Source organism: Vigna radiata, chromosome 2 (genome assembly GCF_000741045.1).
Source record: "Vigna radiata var. radiata cultivar VC1973A chromosome 2, Vradiata_ver6, whole genome shotgun sequence".
Classification (NCBI taxonomy): domain Eukaryota; kingdom Viridiplantae; phylum Streptophyta; class Magnoliopsida; order Fabales; family Fabaceae; genus Vigna; species Vigna radiata.
In genome coordinates, this window is record NC_028352.1 from 4625550 (window position 1) to 4647153 (window position 21604).

A 21604-nucleotide genomic window follows, 5' to 3' on the forward strand; every position below is an offset into this window, starting at 1 on the left:
TGTCCTTTTCCTTCTTTGTGGCTCTAACTCACTTACTTACGGTACTGTTTAGTTGAGAAGTGTGCCATCACCACCAGGCACACCCAATTAAGCCTCACCTGAAAACGAGATGCTCAAATCATTCTTTTTTATCAGAAGCATTTTCAAGTGTTGCAATCTAAGTCTAGCTTACTTAGCAAGCGTTAACGGTTGATTTGAAAATGCCCTTTTCCTTTTACTCTTCTTAAACGAATTTAACGACGTGGAGATGTTCTAGTCCACCAATTATCCTTTTTATCATCACATTATTACAAATTTATTCAGAAAAAACATCCAAACCAAGTTGATAAAGTGTAAATAGGAGATGTTGGGTGGACATGGAAAGAAACTGTAATTAGAGAGTACGAAATATGGCACATAAGATAAGACAAAATGTTAAATGAAATTAACGTTAGTGACACTCCAAAGTATAAGAAAGATGGGTCCATACAGAGTAGGTGAAAATCAATCTTCTTCAGGCATGCTTCGTTTTGAAACATGGACTCACTGATCAGATAAACCTGTTCGACCAAACATTTATTTCTGGTTTCTATCTCTGTCTCTATATATACAACTTTGTTTAGCATGCAGCTAATTGTAACTAATATTTCCAAACTCACTCACTGAGGCCTAAAACACAGTATTGGTGCAACCACAAACAAAATGGTCTCAACTGTTCCTTCATCACCACAACTTTTTCTGGCATTCCTCTTTGTCACAACCTTCCTCTCTTCCTTTCCTGAATTTATTCTCGCCACTAGTTCAAACCATGGAAGCGTTACAAGGCACTACAAGTTTGAAGTGAGCATCACACACACACCCACACACACACACACACATATATATATATATATATATACATATATATATATATTAAAACTTATACCATGTAAAAATGTATCTATTTATCTAGTGAGAGTTCTGAAGTGAAAAGAGTTAATCTTTACCACTCTATGCAGCTAAACATTAGTTGTGCCTTTCTGCAGAAAAAAGGTGATATGAATATTTATTTGATTATGTTTCCAGATAAGGTTGAGAAATGTTACGAGGCTGTGCCACACAAAGAGCGTGGTTACAGTGAACGGGAAGTTCCCTGGTCCTAGAGTTGCTGCAAGAGAAGGTGACAGAATTGTGGTTAAGGTGGTCAATCATGTTCCCAACAATGTCACCATACACTGGTATCTATATATATAATATATATACATATATGATCTTAACTCTCTAGAACTAATGATTTTGCATTAGTTATTCTTTGCCCGCAAGACAAGTGTACCTAACAATTATCAGCATAAACATGTATGCTACGTATTTTGTGCATCTTCTAGCTAGTATATGTCCATGCATGCAATGGATTATTGTGTGGCTACCAACTAACATATTTATGGATTATTGACAATGATAGGCATGGAATTAGACAGCTTCGAAGTGGATGGGCAGATGGTCCATCTTACATAACTCAATGTCCCATTCAAACTGGTCAGAGTTATGTGTACAACTTCACCATAGTTGGACAAAGAGGAACTCTTTTCTGGCATGCTCACATTTCATGGTTGAGAGCCACTCTCTATGGACCTCTTATCCTCCTCCCTAAGCTCAACGAATCTTACCCTTTTGAAAAACCCCACAAGGAAGTTGCCATCCTCTTCGGTATAGACCTCAAACTATCACCATACATAGAATAATACACATTTTTCTTATTTAATTTAACAAAATCATTTTAAAAGAAAGAATAGTGAATGAAAAAAAGACAACTTTCTCATCTGTATTGCTTCAATGATTGAACCTCATAGGTGAGTGGTGGAACGCTGACCCAGAGGCTGTTATTGCACAAGCCCTTCAGACAGGGGGTGGCCCAAATGTTTCAGATGCCTACACCTTTAATGGATTTCCTGGACCCCTCTACAATTGCTCCAATAACGGTAAAAGCTTGTTGAAACTACACTAACTAGCTTTGATCCACTGAAAATAAAAAATCTACTTTTACGAAAAAATAAGTCTCAGTTTTATTTGCACAAAATAACCTGGCTAGCAGTGATAATAGGAGTTGTTCTAAATGGTTATTCATTAAATTGGTGTATTAACATAGGTTTTGACTTTTGATGTTCATGGTGGACAGAGACAGAGACTGAGACGTTCAGGTTAAAGGTGAAACCAGGGAAGACATACCTTCTTCGTTTGATCAATGCTGCACTCAATGACGAGCTCTTTTTCAGCATTGCAAATCACACCCTGGTCACTGTTGAAGCTGATGCTACTTACGTTAAACCTTTTGAGTCCGAGATCATAGTCCTAGGACCGGGACAAACATCAAACGTTCTGTTAAAGACAAAACCTGAGTACCCAAATGCCACTTTCTTCATGCTAGCAAGGCCATATTTCACTGGCACGGGCACTTTCGACAATTCCACAGTTGCTGGCATTTTAGAGTACAAGAAACCACTTGCTCCCAAAAACATTCCCACTTTAAAACCCTCCCTTCCAGCCATCAATGACACTTCCTTCGTTGCCAACTTCTCAAGCAAATTTCGCAGTTTGAACACTGCCAAGTACCCTGCCCAGGTACCTCAAAAAGTTGACAAGAGCTTTTTCTTCACGGTTGGACTTGGAACAAGTCCCTGCCCCAAAAACCAGACATGCCAAGGACCAAACAACAGTTCAAAATTTGCAGCCTCGATGAACAACATATCTTTCACTCTTCCTTCTATAGCACTTCTTCAGCAACATTTCTTTGGGCAGGCTAATAACGGCATTTACACCACTGATTTTCCTGCTGTGCCATTGAGACCATTCAACTACACGGGGACCCCACCGAACAACACAAGGGTCACCAATGGAACCAAGACTGTGGTCATACCCTTTAACACAAGCGTGCAAGTGGTGCTTCAGGATACTAGCATTTTAGGAGCTGAGAGCCACCCTTTGCATCTTCATGGCTTTAATTTCTATGTTGTTGGTCAAGGCTTTGGGAACTTTAATCCCAACACTGACCCTCCAAAATTCAATCTGGTTGACCCAGTTGAAAGGAACACTGTTGGTGTGCCCTCTGGTGGTTGGGTTGCAATCCGGTTCCTTGCTGATAACCCAGGTGACACTGAATTACTATGATATATATCATTCCTAGCTACCCCACACTTGTTTCAATCCTTTATTTCTTTTCATCACTTCATAGACCATAACATAAATTAGTTTGATTCTTTCTTTCAGTTTTAACTTTCAAGTCACCTACCTTCTGCTTTAAGCCTGCACCATTGACAAAACTTTAGGCCTTGTTTCTTCTGGTTTCATCTTTTACTTTCATTTATATTGATAAAACTCGCACTTTGTGTCTGCTTTCTATTTTTATACATTTCTACAAAAACATTGAATCGACAAAAAATATTGGTTTTCTGTCTTTTACTATCCACATAAAGTTTTGAAAACACGACACTAATTAAGAATGAAGTCACAGTTTTCACAATATAAGTGAATTATCTAGTTAAGAGTTCAGTTCTGATTAAAAAGTCATACAAAATGAAATTAAGACAGTGCATATAAATTGTGTTTAATTTATCTTTATCCTTTTGGATGATATGATTTAATTTAATGTGTATGATGAAACAGGTGTGTGGCTGATGCACTGTCACTTTGATGTGCACTTTAGCTGGGGCTTGAGGATGGCCTGGATTGTTGAGGATGGGAAGCTCCCTAATCAGAAGTTGCCTCCTCCACCAGCTGATCTCCCCAAGTGTTGATCATGATGCTTTCTGCCAATTTTTTCCTTCCTATTTGATTTTCCAGTTCTAAGTTAATTATTTTCCGGATTTTTGGTTTGCCAACTATGAAAGAGTTATGAGAGAGTGAAGAGTCACCATCCTAATAGCCATTTCAGTTTTTCTTTCTTTCTATCATCCAGACACCTTCTGGATCACTTTTCTATACTTCCACTCCACCTAATTTTCTTGTGCTGATAAAATAAGGGTGAATGAAGTTATAGTATCCAGAATTTGAATGTATTTTACCTTTCAAAATCTAATAAAAACATACCTTCATTCAAATGATCTATTTTACTTCTCATTTTTATTACCAAACCAGTCTAATCTTATATCATTGCTTTAACAATAATGAAGCTCACATTTAATTTAAAGTTGTTGTTTCTTTCTTCAGGAAATTAGAAACTTTAACTTTATTTAGGACATTCTTTTTGTTACGCAATTCCAAATTAACACAACATAAGAAGGAACTCCTCCATTAATGTTGTCACACATGACAATAATAGAGATATGTTGACCATAACCAGAAATTTCATTCTCAAGGTTACCCCTAATAATTTATGCTTATTTGTCTTGCTAGTATATCTCCAAAGATTAGTGGCCTCCAGCTAATTCAAGATTCAGTGTTCATGTTTGGGGACAAATGATTCTGTGCATGTTTAGAAAAAAAAGATGTTATTGTAACTATCCTTTTATTTAAAAGCAACAACAGTGTTGTTTTTGTTTTCATGTGTGAAATTTTCTGGTTCAAACGAGAAAGATTTGAATTTGTAACACTTACATTTCACATTAACTGCAGTGATTGGTTAATTTCTCCTTATAGTTACTACATTTGGGTGAAATGTTGCAATGTAAAGCCTAATTAACGGTTAATTTACTAATTGGGATTAGATTTGCTAAGATGGGGTGAGGAAAAAGAAAATAATGAATTGCACCAAAACTATCTAACTTCATATTGCAGATTTCCCCTTTTGGAAAGGGAAAAAAAAGGGGAGAACCCTTCAAAAATCAGGTTCTTACATTTTGAACTAAAGAGTCAGCCGTTACTTTTGTTTTTTATGGGAAAAACGAAGTAAGAATGTGGCTTGCATTTTCAATGCAGATCCAAGTGCTATTAAATAGTAATAATGAGCTGAAGCAGTTGAATTAAATATCCCTATGCTTTACCATAAAGCAAACAGAAACTTTCCTTCTAAACACAAATATATTTAATGAAAGAGAATATATAGAGAGGTGAAGGAGTCAGAAGTGGGATTTAACACATGAGAACCTTTTGAGGATCCTGAACCAAAAGTTAAGCATGATTTTAGTTTAGTTATCATTGTTTAACAATAATCTAAAAAAAGGGTTTAATCAAGATTTATATTTTCGGAAATAAATTTAGACACAGTTATATAATTATATAAGTACACTGATTCTGAGAGAATAAAGTTTCCATTTGAAATATTTTACAAAGCTAATTATTATGCAGAGTAGGGAAATAAAACTTCAATTCCAATGAAAGAACATTATCATCACTTTCTGTGATATTATATTTAAGCTTTGTCTTTATACTTTTCTCCATAAAAGTTTATCTCATGTAATGGTTCTAGAGATGGATATTAACATGTCGAGATGAGTTCTGTATTTGTTAATGATCAGAAATTGAATCCTTGAAGGTCGACTAATTGTATATATAGAGAGAGAGACAGACACAGAAGCTTTAAGCAGCAAGTAAATCAATGTTATAACTCAACTTATGCAATTGGTAATTACAAAACGAATATATTCCAAGAAGAAAAAAAATCAGATCCCTTAAGCATTTTGGCACTGTAACCATAACATAAGAATCTGAAAAGGGATCTGTGATTCCTTCATGAATCCCCATGCTTGTGCCAGCAGACTAACATGGCTACACACCTCCTCATGATGTAAAATCTGGCTTTGTGCTCCTTAGCTAAGCTGGTGCATTTTTTACCAATGGAGGGGTTCTTCTGAGAGAAGCTCCTAGGGATGCTGGTTTTTGAAGTGGAGGAACTCTTTTGGGATAAGCTCCTCAAGAGGGGAGAGTTTGAAGAAGAGCCTCTTGTTGAGCAACTCCTTGAGAACAGTGACTTGGTGGATGATGTGCTATTCTGGCTGCTGCAACCTGCTTCTTTCTTTGACAGCTTCCACTTTTCATCCATCAAAAACCAAGCAACAGTAATATCTAGAACTAACTATGAGACAGTGAGTGTGTGTGAGAGAGGAGAAGAGGTGAATACTTGATTGGAGAGAAGAAAGTTGGTTGCAGTGAGACTGTGTAGTGTATAAAAAAAGGTTCCTAGAGAGATCTTAAACAATTCTTGATGAGATTCGATGTTATAATGAGCTAATTAAATATTAAATACACATATCAGATACATACTAGTCATATTATAAACATTAGTTATATGAGTCACCTAAAACAAAGATATGTTGAATGATAAATCATACTCATACACCTAAAACAAACATCTTAAGCATTTCCTTTCTGTCTGTCTCATGTTTTTTCTCCATTCCTACTTTTCACTGTGTGTTAGACATTGTTTTTGGAAAAGGGAAGTGTGTGCTTTTGGTTGATACAGTTGTTTTGAGACTAATACAGGAAACACTGTCCCTAAGAATAGCCTCATCAAATATGTACTTATTTTTTTCCCATGGAGACAAACCTCTTGTTTGGTTCTAAAATGGGAAATTATTTATGATAATGGTCCATTCTAGTTTGTACATTTATATTGGCTGGTTCTCATGTAGAGGGTTATATTTATGCATACCAATGCTGGACCTGGACCTGGACCATCCAAATCTGTATCCCTCAACAAAACTACTGCCATTTTCTCAAGATGCTCTTCCTTCACCACAAAAAAAATGCTAATCAATCAACTTCTCACTCATAAATAAGCAATATCCATTGCAGTCAAAAACTGTGTTTCAATTAGATGTCATAAAAGAGTAGCTTAAGAGCAAATATCAGTGTTATTGTGTTGCTCATGGTATGAACGTGGCTAGTGTTTGTCTTGTCAATTATTGTCATTCATGAAAACTGTTTTCAAATACAATGATACTATGCAAAACAAGACAGTGTAATAATCCTTAAACAATATTTCCACTCTCACCCTGTTGTTTAGTTTTCAAAATTATTGTGAGAGGTAGAGATATAGTTTATTGGCAAGTGGCTGATTTGGTCAATCCATTTATGATTACGGCATTAACCCAAAAAAAAAAAAAGCTTCATTCTACTTCCTGATTCGGTGCTAAAGCATCTTTTTCTCCTTTCTGCCTCTGATATAGATATAGACATAGGTTTCGCAATGTTTCACTCTGAAAAAATATGCATCACTTGCACAACCTAGAAACCGATCCTGCCAATAATTTGGTGACAATCACAAACTCTACGAATCAAGGTTATACTGCAAACTATAATATGTGATTTAATAAGACCCTTATTATTATTGAATTGGTTAATTTATTTATTGGAGGTGTCGTGTATGGATTCACGGGCACATGACAACTACATAGCAATAACAGTAGTCATCAGATTCCCAAAATTTTCAATCTGGAAATTTTGACTCAATTTAATATTTTCGACCAGAGACTCCTGCTGAACCTAACACATTGATTTGTGTTCTTTTTCATTTTTTTACTAATATGGTACTTCATATTTGCCAAATTAACAAGAAAAAAAAATGATCTGAAATGCAGCCAGCTATTTATTTGATTCAGACAACCGCTTCAAAAGTTTAAGGTTAAATACTTACAACAACGTTAGATTATGCACAAAATCAAATAAATCATAAATGAGTAATTAAACCCTTTAATTAAATGAACAATTTCCAAAACATTATTATTTTAACACGGATTTAGGAACAGGTGACAAGATTTTAAAAGTAATTTTTGAGAGCACTTGCACCCTCGTTGAGCTCATAAATCATTCCACCACAACTAAACAAAAAATATTGAACCTGATTAATATGATAATTTTGAACCTGATTTTAATTTATATATTAAGTTAGTTAGTTTTAGATTTTAAAATTAAAAATAATTTACTTTATTGATGATTGGATAAATATTAATAGAAAATATTAATTAAGTGAGAAATGTTTTATATTATATTTTGGGGGGAAATATTAATTGATGATTGGATAAAAATATATACACATACGTGTTATGCATACGCATGTGTTTCTAATGATATTTATAAATTAATTAATTGAAATTTTATTGGCGATTATATAACCTCATTTTTTTATATTATTTTTGTAAATATTTATATAAAAAATTACTAAAATATTGTTAATAATAAATGGTAAAATAGAAATAAATAATATTTTAATATAATAATTTTCTCATCATTTCTCTACGATTTTCTTAAACTAATAATTTTTATTGTTACTCCATTTTTTTCTATTTTTTTTTCACAAACTGTTCATAAAAGGAATGGAAAACAAGTGAAGGAACGACCAAGTCCTAAATGGTATATTTTACTCATGATAATGCAATTTTTATTAAAAAAAAAATCAGTGTTCCTAAATAATGATGTGGTGAGTCAAAATGAAATACTCAATAATAATAATGTTTTTGTTTTTAATAATAAATATTATATGTTAGGTTTAGTAACTTAGTCTCTATATCTATATATTTATTTTGTTTTGATTAGACTTCTTACTTTTGTTGTTAATTTTAATACATTTTAAAAGTGTTATATGTTAACATTTAGATTCTTTAGTGTCAAAATTAAAAGTATTTATCTTGAAACCAATATGTCATCTTTCACAAGAAAATAAAGTAAATTTTCACATCAGACACTTTCGAATGATTTGATATAATCTTTTTGTTAATTAATTTAACATTTTAATTTTTTACTCATTCACAATCATTAATAATAATAATATTTTAAAATTTTTAAGATTATTAGTGAAAAAAACATATACTCAGTTTTTTATGATAATAAAAAAATAAAATTATTATTATTATATTGTCATAATTATAAAATTAAATATAAATATTTTTATTATTTTATTGTAAATAATTTTTATTAAAATAATTAAGTTTAGAAAAGAGATCAAGTTAAAAAATTATTAAAGAAATAATTAAGATAGGTTAAATTTAAAAATATGATTAAAATTGATAAAATAATCTTAAAATAAAGTTTATTTAAAAGATAAAATTAGAAAAAAACTGTAGTAAAAAAAATTCTTTTACATATAATATAGATAGAAAAAGATAGAATAAAACATAATTACAATACAACAAACTAAAAATAAAACCGAGAAAATCATATAACATTGAAAATTAACTAAAGCAAAATTATTTACGGGTTAAAACCAACTTTCGAAGAAAAAGAAAGTCAAGATAAAATAATTACATCATTTTAATATCATTATTATTACTGGTGATCTTAGAAAACAAAAGTTACAGTTTACAACATAAAAAAAAGAAAAACATTTTCAATAAAAATAAACAATTTATTTGAGGAGGAAAAATCTTTGGGCATGTTCGTATTTTGTTGAGAAAAAAAAAAATGAAGGCTACAAGTTGGGCTTGTGATCCAAACACAAACCCAAACCCAAACACGCCTATAAAGCATTCTCATCCAATTGAAGTGTTAAGTTTATATTTACGGTATAATATCTAGACCGAGCGATTATAAAACCGGTTATGAATAGCACTATATTTATATTGGGTTGTATTCGATTCAGAAATTAAGATGTTAATGAATTAACAAGTATTTAGACAATAATTTAATAAATAATGATAAAATAATTAAAGATATCTAATAAAAGATACTGATAAAATACACTGGATTTTAAAGTAAATATTTTTATTTTATTGGATTTATGAAAATCTATAAATACAAAATTAAGATGAAAGCAATATAATTTCCACCCACACTCAAAAATAAATAATCCCTTGATATCAAAATCTCTTTAACCTAATTCCAATTTGAGGGCAGAGTGTCTTCTAAATGAACTCAAGGAAGACACGTCAATAAGTTGGGCTTGTGATGAGTTAAATATTTGAAAGCTTAACTGTTGTACGGAGAAGGCGAATCTTGTGATCCAAACACAAACACGCTTTTAAAGCATCCCGATCCAATTGAAGCGTTAAGTTAATGTTTTCTCATTTTGTTGTCTTGGACAAAAAAAGACCATTACATCAAATTTTACCAGATATTTCCTGTTTGTATTTCTTTCTCTCTTGAAATTGTCTTGTTCGACAAATAAATCATTTTTCTCCAGGACCATGAATTTTTCAAGGATTGCGCGCTCTCTGTCGCGCTCATCTCGAGTATGTTTTCACCTCTCCTTCAATTCAATTCATTTTCTTTTTACTAACAGTTATTAAGGGTTTATTTTTATGCTCGGTGTTGCAGAATTTATCACAGGGTAATGGGAGGTTGGGAACCCTTACAGGAATACAACGGACGAATACGTGTTCTGATGGAGCGGAATCGGTATTAGGGTTTGTTAGGAGCTATGTTTCTTCTGCCAGAGCTTCCAATTACCGCATCTTTTCTTATTTGCCTGATTTTAAATCCGTTGCTGCGAACCCTAGGGTTCGCCGATTGTTTTCCAGTGAAGCCCCGAAGAAAAAGAGTGAGTTTTACTGGGCGTGAACTGTGTTTAGCTCTTGATTGAGGGTTCTTCAAGAAGTTTAAAGAATTGAACTCAGTTTTTTATTTTATTGGCAGATTATGAAAAGTTTTATCCCAAAGAGAAGAAGGAAGCTCCGAAGGAAGATGGCAAAAAATATGATTCTAAAGGTAAACATAGAATCTTTTGTGTACACCCGAATTAGGAAGATAACTGTGATAACTGATGTAATGAGTAAACTGGAGGGTGTATTTCTTATAATTTATTTGTTGAACTAGTTTTGCGCATGAGAGTTAAGTAGGTTTTGTGTGTTTCGGGTTGCAAATACTTGAGGGAGGATTTGATAGCTTTTCCTTGCTAAAGTTTATGTGTGTTTATCTGTCCTTTTGGATCTCGACGAGTTGATTTTTTTCTATTGCCGTGTAGATTTTTTAGTGTTGGTTTTCAGAACATGAACTTTCTTTCTTTAAGATGGAAAGATGGAGAATCAAGCAGCATTCAATTCTATTGTCCATTTCAAAGGCTCTATTTTCTGTCAACTTGAAACTTCAATTACAACTTTATTGTGTATGGGGCATTTTGGGTTTTGAAACTTGAGTTCCAATCCCAAAACGTGTTCTCTATCTCTATGTGGCTGCATTGATTTACTTTGTATGTTTTTGTAAGAATTAATCATATAACTGTATTCCAGTTTATCGAAAGGGTACCACTAACAACTTTTAATGCCTGGATTCTCTATTTAACTTCAGACAACTCAAATGCAAACACAGATGAACATGGAAATTTTCAGGAAACTTTCATGAAGCAAGTTCAAAATATAATCACCCCATTATTGGTTATGGGGCTATTTCTTTCAACCTTTTCTAATGGTCCCCGTGAACAGCAGGAGGTAATCAAACTTCTTTTCTATTAGCACATCCAGTTCTTGTTTTAATTTACTTAAAAGGGTGAAGTTGGTTCAAGAACTCAATACATTAATATTATCTATATTCCATATGATGAAGATGAAGGCAATGATTTTAAATGAATGAGAAGTGAAACTTTGTACCATATGACTCCACACTTATCTTGATTTTATTGGTAAAGGGGGAAAATGGAAATATTAGAGAGATTATGAGATATAATATTTGAGTTCTGTATTGTGTATTACTGTATTTGCTGAGACTGTCATCTAGTACCTTCTTAGGCATCACTCTACAGTTTCTTATCTTCTTTCTTGTCCCCCTGTTGTTTAAGTACTTTTATATTAATTGATTACGTTCAATTCATTTTAGTTAGTAATATATTTTTTCTTCTGCCAAATTTACCTATCTTGACTGCAAATGTGTGGTATATCTGTGGGATAAGCTTTGTTCTGCTGCTGTTGACTGCTTAGGCTGTAGCTCTCTAAAAGAAGAACTCTATTAGGATAGGCTTTCTATCCCTTTGCATTCTAGCATCTAGTTGCAAGTCTTTAACTGGATTGGGTTTTTAACAATGGTTGATATTTTTGTAGATCTCGCTTTCTTAGAGGGTGTCTTTTGGATTATTATTATGATGTGAATCCAACCATGTGCCTTTTGGCTAGGGTTTCTTTAATTTCATTGTTATCATCCTTCTGACATTGATCAAAATTTGATTCTTTGCAGATTAGCTTTCAGGAATTTAAAAATAAGCTTTTAGAACCGGGATTAGTAGACCATATTGTTGTCTCAAACAAATCGGTTGCTAAAGTATATATAAGGAACTCTCCTCGCAACCAAATAGATAGTGAAGTAGTCCAAGGGACCTTGCCTGCAAAGGAATATGGAGGTCAGTATAAATATTATTTTAATATTGGAAGTGTTGAGTCTTTTGAGGAGAAGCTACAGGAAGCGCAAGAAGCTCTTGGCATTGACTCTCATGATTTTGTGCCCGTAACATATTCTGCTGAGATGGTTTGGTACCAGGAATTGATGAGATTTGCTCCAACACTCTTATTGTTGGGATCTCTCTTGTATATGGGAAGGAGAATGCAAGGTGGATTTGGTGTTGGTGGAGGTGGTGGTGGTAAGGGTGCTCGTGGAATATTCAACATAGGGAAAGCCCCAGTTACAAAAGTAGACAAAAATACTAAAAATAAGGTTGGGAGATTACTCTTTCTTCACTCAATTAAGAGACTTGGCAATAAGTTCATTCAATAAACATATTTATCTTTTTTTTTGTTTTATTTTGTTTAGATCTATTTTAAAGATGTTGCTGGCTGCGATGAGGCAAAACTTGAAATTATGGAGTTTGTCCATTTCCTCAAGAATCCAAAGAAATATGAAGAACTTGGTGCAAAAATTCCAAAAGGTGCTCTCTTGGTGGGTCCTCCAGGAACAGGAAAAACACTTCTAGCAAAAGCAACTGCAGGAGAGTCTGGGGTGCCATTTCTTTCTATATCTGGTTCTGATTTCATGGAAATGTTTGTTGGTGTTGGAGCATCAAGGGTGAGAAACTTGTTTCTAGAAGCAAGGCAGTGTGCTCCGAGTATAATATTTATTGACGAGATTGATGCAATTGGTCGAGCAAGGGGACGTGGTGGTTTTTCTGGTTCAAATGATGAGCGTGAAAGCACGTTGAATCAATTGTTGGTGGAGATGGATGGTTTTGGAACCACTTCTGGGGTTGTTGTGTTGGCAGGAACAAATAGGCCTGATATCTTAGATAAAGCTCTTCTTAGACCGGGGCGATTTGACCGCCAAATAGCAATTGACAAGCCTGATATTAAAGGGCGAGACCAGATATTTCAAATCTACTTGAAGAAGATCAAACTTGACCGTGAACCTTCATATTATTCTCAGAGACTTGCAGCCCTTACTCCTGGATTTGCTGGAGCAGACATTGCCAATGTCTGCAATGAGGCGGCTCTGATTGCTGCAAGGAGGGAGGTGACACAAGTCACAATGGACCATTTTGAGTCGGCCATCGATAGGATCATTGGTGGTTTGGAAAAGAAGAACAAGGTATGTCTTTATAAGTTATCTACATTATAAAATAATTATGTAATAGTATTAATTATATAAAAAAATTCAAATCAAAGCATAATATCTTAGGTAATGAAATTAGTAGTATAAAAACTAAATTATACTAATAATATAATAAACTAAATAATATTTTTTAATGATATAGTAATAATAGTAAACATGTACACAAGATATATAATAAATACAAAAATAATGTAGTTTTTACTGAAAAACACACACACACACACATATATATATATATATATATATATATATATCCTATTTATCATCATTATATTGTGTCTATTTATCATTATTTATCATCATTATATTGTGTCTAGGGTTATCTTATTTATCATCATTATATGGTGTCTAGGATTATCTTATTTATCATGATTATATCGTGTATAGGGTTGTCTTATTCATCATGATTATATCGTGTTTAGAGTTATTCTATTTATCATCATTATATGGTGTCTAGAGTTATTCTATACTCTTGTATCAATTTATTTTTATAAATAAAAGATTATGAGGGAATCAATCAAGTCTTCCAGAATTATTTTACAGTTTCTATATATATATATATATATATATGGTTAAATATGAATTACAAAATATGGTTAAATTTGAACTAGTTTGTCTTTCCTTCTAAGTTACTGGAGGTTAACGGAAGAAAAGTTTGGGATGTTCATTCTTGTATAATATTATTATTTTTAGATGCTATATATTTTATTTGTTTATGTAATAAACTAATGAAATGATATTTCTAGAACATTAGACAAAAAGGGTGAATTAAATTTAGGTAGCTGTTTTCTTAATACCCTGATTTCCTACCCGTTAGAGGATGTGAAAAGCTTTTATTTATCTCCTGAATTAAGATATATGCATAAAACTTATCTAGCCAAAGTTTGATTTAATGAATTTGAACAATGTGATGTATGCTGAAATGTAGCGCCCTTTCATTTTTATGTTTGAAAGGATAGACTGATATACTCGGTCATTTTCTGTCTGTTTCTAATCTTCAGAAATGTTTTTATCTTAAAATTTTGTTGAGTTAAAAACTTCATGATGCCGAAGCTGCTATGCTACTTTGAATTGAAAATCTTAAACTAAAGAGGATTTGAAACTCCTTTGCCTTTTCCGTTATTGTTTAGTGTTTTCTAATACCTATGTTTCCTAACCAGGTAATAAGCAAGGTGGAAAGGCGTACTGTTGCTTTTCACGAATCAGGCCATGCTGTTGCAGGTTGGTTCTTGGAACACGCTGAGCCACTGTTAAAAGTAACCATCGTTCCACGTGGCTCAGCAGCTCTTGGATTTGCACAATATGTTCCAAGCGAAAACCTTCTCATGACAAAGGAGCAGCTTTTTGATATGACTTGCATGACACTTGGTGGTCGGGCTTCTGAGCAGGTAGTTTTGTGGTTTTTCTTAACTACCTTCTCTCTTCTGTTTCTCTTCAATACTTTTTTTATATGGCTACTTCTCTCAGTGCATTTATATCTTTCAGGTGTAAATCTTGTCACTGCTTTATTTTTCGTTGTTTAATGGTTTCTCCTTGTCTAATATTTGATGCTTTCCAAATATCAGGGGCATGAAAATGATGTTTCCCTTGTCACTGCAGGTTCTTATAGGGAGAATATCAACAGGAGCACAAAATGACTTGGAAAAGGTTACCAAAATGACATATGCCCAAGTAGCAGTTTATGGTTTCAGCGACAAAGTGGGTCTCCTTTCCTTCCCTTCAAGAGAGGACTCATTTGAGATGTCCAAACCATACAGCAACAAAACTGCCGCAATCATTGATAGCGAAGTGCGCGATTGGGTGAACAAAGCATACGAACGAACGGTACGGCTAATCGAGGAACACAAGGAACAAGTTACTCAACTTGCTGAGTTGTTGCTTGAAAAAGAAGTACTTCACCAGGACGACTTGGTTCGAATTTTAGGTGAGCGACCATTTAAGGCCACTGAAGCCACTAATTATGATAGATTTAAGAAAGGCTTTGAAGAAGAAGAAGATGAAAAGGTTGCAGAAAGTACCATTGTAGATGTGCCTCAGGAAGGTGGTGGATCTTCTCCTTTAGAGCCTCAGGTTGTTCCCAGATAGTTACCAAATACATTTTTCTTGTTGTACATGACTGTTGCAAAACTTATGGTAACTGCTAAATAAACTCTTCCATTTCATTCCTACCAACTGAGATGTAGAATTCATATATACAAATCTGGCTGCACAATATTCTTTTTTTTTTTTGCATGTTTGGTTTTCATTCTCACTGAACTGTTTGAAGTTAAGGTAAACATTCTCCCCTTTGAAATTTAAATTACATTGAAATTTGCATGTTTAACACTTTTAATTTATTTTTTTTAATTCCTATATTATCCAATGTTGTATGGAAAGTTTGGGAGTGTAGGTGGAAAGTAAAAGTAAAAATGCTTTTGGAAATTGCTGAGATATTATTTCGGTGTTTTTTCGTAGTGATCACCATTATCGTTAGCTTGAACCTTAAAAAGAATTCATCCGAAAAATATAACCACAATAAAACATAAGTCCCATCTTCATAAAAAAATAAAATTAACATCACTAATTCAAAATGTTAAATAAATAAATATTTTGCCTTTTAAACGTTGAACCAGGACAAAGCTGGTCTTCTTTCCTTTCCTTTATTCACCACCAACTCTTCTAAATTGCACTATTATTTTCACTTAATCAACACCAAAATTATAAATTATGTAACAAATCATATGGAACGTCATCACTGACCGCAAAAGCAAGTAACATTAAATATGTATATATATTATTTTAATCCTACGAATCATGGCTTTTAAAAAAAATGATTTGTATTTTGGTGTAATTCTTTTAGAATAATCATCAAAGATATGATTAAAGAGATAATCCTTGTTAATAGAAAAACAGGTTGTATTGCTGAGTCTCCTCTCCGGAGAGTTCGCATCACGTGGAATTACAAACATACATCTTATTAATTTATTTAAGTTCACACACACACGTTTACACCTTGTCAATTATAATAACTCGAAAACTAAAAACTAATATAAATTTATTTTGACTATTTTTAGTCTTCTATCTCACTGTTAAAGCCTGGAAACAAAAGTCGCAAAATAAAAATTATAGGTACTATTACATTTATATAGTAAATTATCAATTCATACAACTTTAAGATAAGTATTATCAAGATTAATAAATGTAAAAAAATATAAATTTTTACTTTTTCAATAAAAAATTCAGTCAACACAAGAATCTAAAAGAAATCTTCACCTTTCAAAATCGCGTTTGTCATTTGTCGAGCGTCTCTATCTAGAAAACTTCCTATGTTTAATAATTAATTAAATAACTGCAATTAATTATACAAACTATATTATTCAGCACGTGAAGTATTTTTATTTTTTTTAGGTTGGACCTTTCTTCATTTCATCAGCACATTATTCATTTATTCTAGGTTTAATAGGTTCGGAGGTCCTTATATTTGGAGTATTTGGAGGTTTATTTCAATTGGGTCCTCCAATTTTTGAAGTGATCAATTAGGTCTCTAATTTTGTCAATTTGAATCAATAAAAGTCTTTCTATTAAATACAGTTAATGTCGTGAAGTTTTTGAACATGTGGCACGCTGACGCTTCCAGATTAAAAGGGTGTATTTGAAGGTGAAATCCCTTATGCACTTGAAACGGTGCCACCTGGAAGCGTCAACGTGCCACATGTTCAAAAACTTCACAACGTTAACTGTATTTAACAGAAAAACTTTTATTGATTCAAATTGACAAAATTAGGGACCTAATTGATCACTTTCAAAATTGGAAGACCCAATTGAAACAAACCCCCAAATATAAAGACCTCCGAATCTATTAAACCTTTATTCTAAGATATATAGAAGTGGAAACATGTATTACAGAGTAAAAGAATATATTCTTGATGATAAAAGAAAAGAATATATTCTCAACTAGTTAGAAATTATTTTTAAGATTTCCTTAGATAAATTTCACAGTAAATTCATGTAATAGAGATAAAAAATAAGAAAAGGGTATTATATAAAACTTTTTTCATAAATTAAGACGGTTTGGTATTGGTTAAATCAAATTTTAGAATAATTAAAATAATTTCAAAAACTAATTTTAAATGAGAAAAAAAAAAGAAACAAATGCTTGAATCAGACCAAACGAAAAATCAATTTATTATTATTATTTTTATATAAATAGGTTAAAAGTTGGACTCGGTCAATATAGGTTAAACTCGTAGAGGACCTACCAACTTAAAAAAATATATTATATTTTAAAATTAATTAAATATGATTACTTCCAAAACTAAAAAATTGTAGAAGAAATTAATTTATTCAGCTGTTACATACAATTTTTTAAATGATTAAAATATATAATATTTTAAAATTCAGTATGAATCATGAGTTTATCAATATACCAGATTAATAAATAATTCAAAGTAACTAATAAATTAATGCTAGAATTCAAATGCTTAGTAATGAAATCATTAAAGTCTGTTGTGCTTTCTAAGATATTCAGCGATTACTCTCTGATCATTTGTCCTAATTGGACAAACTAAATTTCTCATGATTAAAAGAATTAGGTAATGTAATTAATAGCATTAAATATTTCTTAAAATTGTGTTTTTTAAGTTGCTTATGCATTGATGATATGCGTGATCTACTTTTTAAATACTACCCCTCAATTTAATTATAAACAAAATTATTTACTTTAAAAACAGTGATTAAATTCTAAATTACCTTTAAAATGCATTCAAAGCTAAATAATTACTATTTATTCAATAATACCAGAATATAATAATTAATTATAAAATTAGCATGATAAATAAGATTAAAAGGTAATTAAATTGTTATTAAATTATTATTAAATAAAAGGTTCAAAAAAGACTATAAATATAAAATTTAGATAAAACATTTAATGTTTTTACATTTATCACATTTATTGAAATTTGAATTAACGAGCATTGATTAACTTAAACGTTAAAATATAGTTACAAATAGTTGAAGAAAATTAAACATATTTATACGTAAGAAAAATACGATGAAAAATTTTCTTTTAATACATATAAATTTTTTACAATTGACATTTTTCTTTTACTTTTCATTTTTATCATTTTATCTTTATCTTTATATTGTATATTAAAAAACTATAATAAAAGAATATAAAAGTATGTATGGTATCATTGTTAAATACTATCAATAGTATTAGTAATTTTATTAATTTTAAAGTTGGAATGATTAGTCTCTACAAAGCCATGGAAAGTTAATTTTATTTATGGTTTCTTCATTGTTATTGATGAAAAATTAGGAAAAAGTATTTTTAGAGGGTATAAAATGACTCAATATATAAAGAAGTGAAGAACCTTTTTTATAAAAAAAAAAATAGAAAAAAAAAGTGAAAAAGGTGGGGAAAATTAGAAGAGACAAGTCAGAAAGAAAGGGATAGCATGAAAAAACCATTTCATCTTTTCTTTCTTTCTTCTGTTTCCAGATCTTCAACTACCTAAAACGTCCTTGTCGAACCGTTTAGAATCAACAATTCTCTCTTCTTTTCGATGTTCTTCTCTATATAAACTCTCTCCGCCTCCTCTTTCTCTCCCTCATTCTATTTCATTCCTTTCTTCCTTTTCTCTCGCCACTGCAAGTAATTTCTCATCCTCACTCCAACACTGCTGAATTCTGCGTGCCCCCCACTTTGTTTTTTTCTCCGTAAGAAGAAAAAAGTTTTCGTTTTCATGTTAAATTTTTATTTTTTTCTTCTCTGGGATACCAGGAAATGTGTTTCGAGACAAAGATACGCTGTTTCGTTTATGTTGTTTTTGGTTTTTTTGATCTTTATACTTTCTATTTAGGCTGTGAAATTCAAGCAAAAATGGAAGATGGACATAAGTTCCAGGACGTTCAAAAGCCAAAATATGATTGTCTTTTGTTTGGTAAGCCTTTACGATCAATGGTGATTTTTCTCTCGCTCTGCGCTTGGTTGTTCTGCTTAGGTTTTTTTATTTTTTTGTATAATTTCAGATCTTGACGACACCCTTTATCCCTATAGTTCTGGAGTCTGTCAGCAAATAGCAAAGAATATCGAAGGTAGTGAATTTACAGGGTTCCATTATTTGAATGTCAAAAAAATTATGCAGTATAAAACAATTATCTCTTATTATTTTGTTTAGTATGTTTATTTTTTTCATGTACACATGCGTCTCAAGAATATGCCTTGAAATTAAAGGGATAAAAAAATGCTGTCCCTTTTTTATATTTGTAAAATTATCTGGAATTAGCAGAACTTAAAAAAAGAAAATTCTGGTTTATTTTAGAATATATGATTCAAAAGCTTGGGATAGAGGCTGATAAAGTTGCCGAATTAAACGTTCCGCTGTATAAGACTTATGGAACAACGATGGCTGGTCTAAAGGTATGATTTTTATAAACCTTTAAATGAATTGTATTAGAAACATTTCTTTAGACAAAACCGATGTTTAACAAGAATCAGTCCTTCTTTCTCTTGTCACCAGGCAATTGGCTATGACTTTGAGTTCGATGAGTATAATAGGTAATTTGTCTACATATTTGTTTCTTTTCTGCCCATTTTTCTACTTAGCCATTCATTTCAATCTCTAGTTTAAACCATGTGGAATTTTCCTTTGATTGAACAGTTTTGTTCATGGGAGATTGCCATATAATGTGCTGTTGAAACCAGACCCTGTTCTCAGGGGAATTCTGCAAAGCTTGCCTATTAGGAAGATTGTAAGTTTATATGGCGTTTTCTTATGTTGAAAACAGTACTTATGAGAAATGCTGTCTTCAGGATGATGATGATGTCTATTCTTGGTTTCTCAGATATTTACAAATGCAGATTCGAACCATGCAATTAGTGCACTTAAAATCCTTGGATTGGAGGACTGCTTTGAAAGAATCATAAGCTTTGACACTCTGAATCCCTCCAACAACACCAATCCTTCTGAATCTAAACCTACCACAGCAGAAGTTTTGAACATCTGTGAGCATTTGCGCCGGCATGACTCTGATATGGTGCTTCCACGCACCCCCCTTGTCTGCAAACCCTTTGATGATGCATTTGAATATGCTTTCAAGATAGCAAACATTGATCCTCAGAGAACAGTAAGAACATTCACCCTTCCCTCATTATGTGTTAGCTGTTTCCTTTAGTTTCAAAGTAACTAATTAATAAGGTTGGTTTCCTTCAAAAGAAAAAATCCATTTTCGATTACTGAAAAGCAGAAATAGGCATAGGTAACCATGTTCTTAATGTTTTTAACAAACATTGATCATAAATTACAAAAGGATAGTTGAATCAATGCTAATTAAAGGGTATTGAAACCTCTGTCACGGTTCTTAGTTTTTGCATTTTCATAGTTACTCCTCTTGTTGCTTATCTTTTTGAAACAGATGACATTATTTATTCATTCTTGTTTTTGTTGCTTCTGCTCTTTTCAGTTGTTTTTTGATGACAGCATCCGCAATTTACAGACAGCAAAACGCTTAGGCCTCCACACAGTTGCGGTAAGAGTAATCAAATGATTCATAAGGAACATATTTTGTTGCATGTGGATACCAGCACACACTTGGAATCAAAGTAATCATATTCATTCTTTGAACTAAATGCATTTGTAATTAAAATCCCAGGTTGGCACATCTGTTCGTACAACGGGAGTTGATCATGCATTGGAGAGTATTCATAATATGAGAGAGGCATTTCCAGAGCTTTGGGATGCTGAGGAGAAGCATGAATTTGTGCACTACAAGGCTGGAATTGAAACATCAGTAGAAGCTTAAGTTTGGAATGTCTCATGATTTGTGATTTTCTATTTATAATGTATATGAAAAAATAACTCTAGGAGATGGATCATTTGAATGTTTTTGTGGTTCATTTTTTCTGATGTGTTCGTGTTGGATTTCATGTTGGGTCAGCTTTCTTCTAACCCACATGCATCAAAATTAACCACATCATCATATATAATATACAGACATTAAATTATGAATCTTTGCAATGTGTTTATGGTGAATTTTTCTTTTTCGATTAATTTATCATTTTTATTTCAAATCACAACTTATTTTATTATGGGATTCAGGATAGGATATGTATTTTCATAACAATATAAACTCGCGCCATGAAATGATTAAAAACCATCATTTTTTAATTTTTGAATTATGAAATTATGTAATAAAGGTTTTCTTGTAATATAAAATGAACTTGATATATAAATTTTTAGTTGAAGTTGTCTAATTTCATAAGATTAATTTTTCG

At 32.1% G+C, this 21604-nt stretch overlaps 4 protein-coding genes across 4 annotated transcripts; 3 read left to right on the plus strand and 1 right to left on the minus strand.

Annotated features, from left to right (window-relative positions):
- Positions 1-116: 116 nt before the first annotated feature.
- Positions 117-4046, plus strand: LOC106776538 (laccase-2). The gene is made up of 6 exons (XM_014664022.2): positions 117-819; positions 1045-1196; positions 1421-1665; positions 1809-1937; positions 2135-3103; positions 3619-4046. Exons 1-6 carry the CDS (start codon positions 682-684, stop codon positions 3747-3749), a joined length of 1764 nt encoding a protein of 587 aa, XP_014519508.1. The 5' UTR covers positions 117-681; the 3' UTR covers positions 3750-4046.
- Positions 4047-5196: 1150 nt separating this feature from the next.
- Positions 5197-6233, minus strand: LOC106755977. Its single transcript, XM_014638215.2, has one exon. It carries the CDS (start codon positions 5930-5932, stop codon positions 5621-5623), a length of 312 nt encoding a protein of 103 aa, XP_014493701.1. The 5' UTR covers positions 5933-6233; the 3' UTR covers positions 5197-5620.
- Positions 6234-9784: 3551 nt separating this feature from the next.
- On the plus strand, positions 9785-15582 carry LOC106756293 (ATP-dependent zinc metalloprotease FTSH 10, mitochondrial). Its single transcript, XM_014638666.2, has 8 exons — positions 9785-10055; positions 10141-10363; positions 10459-10530; positions 11110-11249; positions 11989-12462; positions 12559-13326; positions 14511-14738; positions 14950-15582. Exons 1-8 carry the CDS (start codon positions 10011-10013, stop codon positions 15433-15435), a joined length of 2436 nt encoding a protein of 811 aa, XP_014494152.1. The 5' UTR covers positions 9785-10010; the 3' UTR covers positions 15436-15582.
- A 3159-nt stretch (positions 15583-18741) lies between these two features.
- Positions 18742-21334, plus strand: LOC106755573 (uncharacterized protein C24B11.05). The gene is made up of 9 exons (XM_014637749.2): positions 18742-19047; positions 19191-19271; positions 19360-19425; positions 19653-19750; positions 19851-19888; positions 19992-20082; positions 20176-20457; positions 20794-20859; positions 20983-21334. The coding sequence occupies exons 2-9, from the start codon at positions 19211-19213 to the stop codon at positions 21130-21132; spliced, it is 852 nt and encodes a 283-aa protein (XP_014493235.1). The 5' UTR covers positions 18742-19047; positions 19191-19210; the 3' UTR covers positions 21133-21334.
- The last annotated feature ends 270 nt before the right edge of the window (positions 21335-21604 follow it).

What these genes read in the sequence shown, in the direction of transcription:
- LOC106755977 (XM_014638215.2), bottom strand. Translation starts at nt 5,932, where the DNA reads ATGGATGAAAAGTGGAAGCTGTCAAAGAAAGAAGCAGGTTGCAGCAGC.
- LOC106776538 (XM_014664022.2), top strand. Translation starts at nt 682, where the DNA reads ATGGTCTCAACTGTTCCTTCATCACCACAACTTTTTCTGGCATTCCTC. An exon ending in AACAATGTCACCATACACTG is followed by an intron (nt 1,197 to 1,420) that starts GTATCTATATAT and finishes TGACAATGATAG; the next exon opens with GCATGGAATTAGACAGCTTC. An exon ending in CTACAATTGCTCCAATAACG is followed by an intron (nt 1,938 to 2,134) that starts GTAAAAGCTTGT and finishes CATGGTGGACAG; the next exon opens with AGACAGAGACTGAGACGTTC.
- LOC106755573 (XM_014637749.2), top strand. Translation starts at nt 19,211, where the DNA reads ATGGAAGATGGACATAAGTTCCAGGACGTTCAAAAGCCAAAATATGAT. An exon ending in AATAGCAAAGAATATCGAAG is followed by an intron (nt 19,426 to 19,652) that starts GTAGTGAATTTA and finishes GGTTTATTTTAG; the next exon opens with AATATATGATTCAAAAGCTT. An exon ending in TAGGCCTCCACACAGTTGCG is followed by an intron (nt 20,860 to 20,982) that starts GTAAGAGTAATC and finishes TTAAAATCCCAG; the next exon opens with GTTGGCACATCTGTTCGTAC.
- LOC106756293 (XM_014638666.2), top strand. Translation starts at nt 10,011, where the DNA reads ATGAATTTTTCAAGGATTGCGCGCTCTCTGTCGCGCTCATCTCGA. An exon ending in GTTTGGAAAAGAAGAACAAG is followed by an intron (nt 13,327 to 14,510) that starts GTATGTCTTTAT and finishes TTTCCTAACCAG; the next exon opens with GTAATAAGCAAGGTGGAAAG. An exon ending in GTGGTCGGGCTTCTGAGCAG is followed by an intron (nt 14,739 to 14,949) that starts GTAGTTTTGTGG and finishes TTGTCACTGCAG; the next exon opens with GTTCTTATAGGGAGAATATC.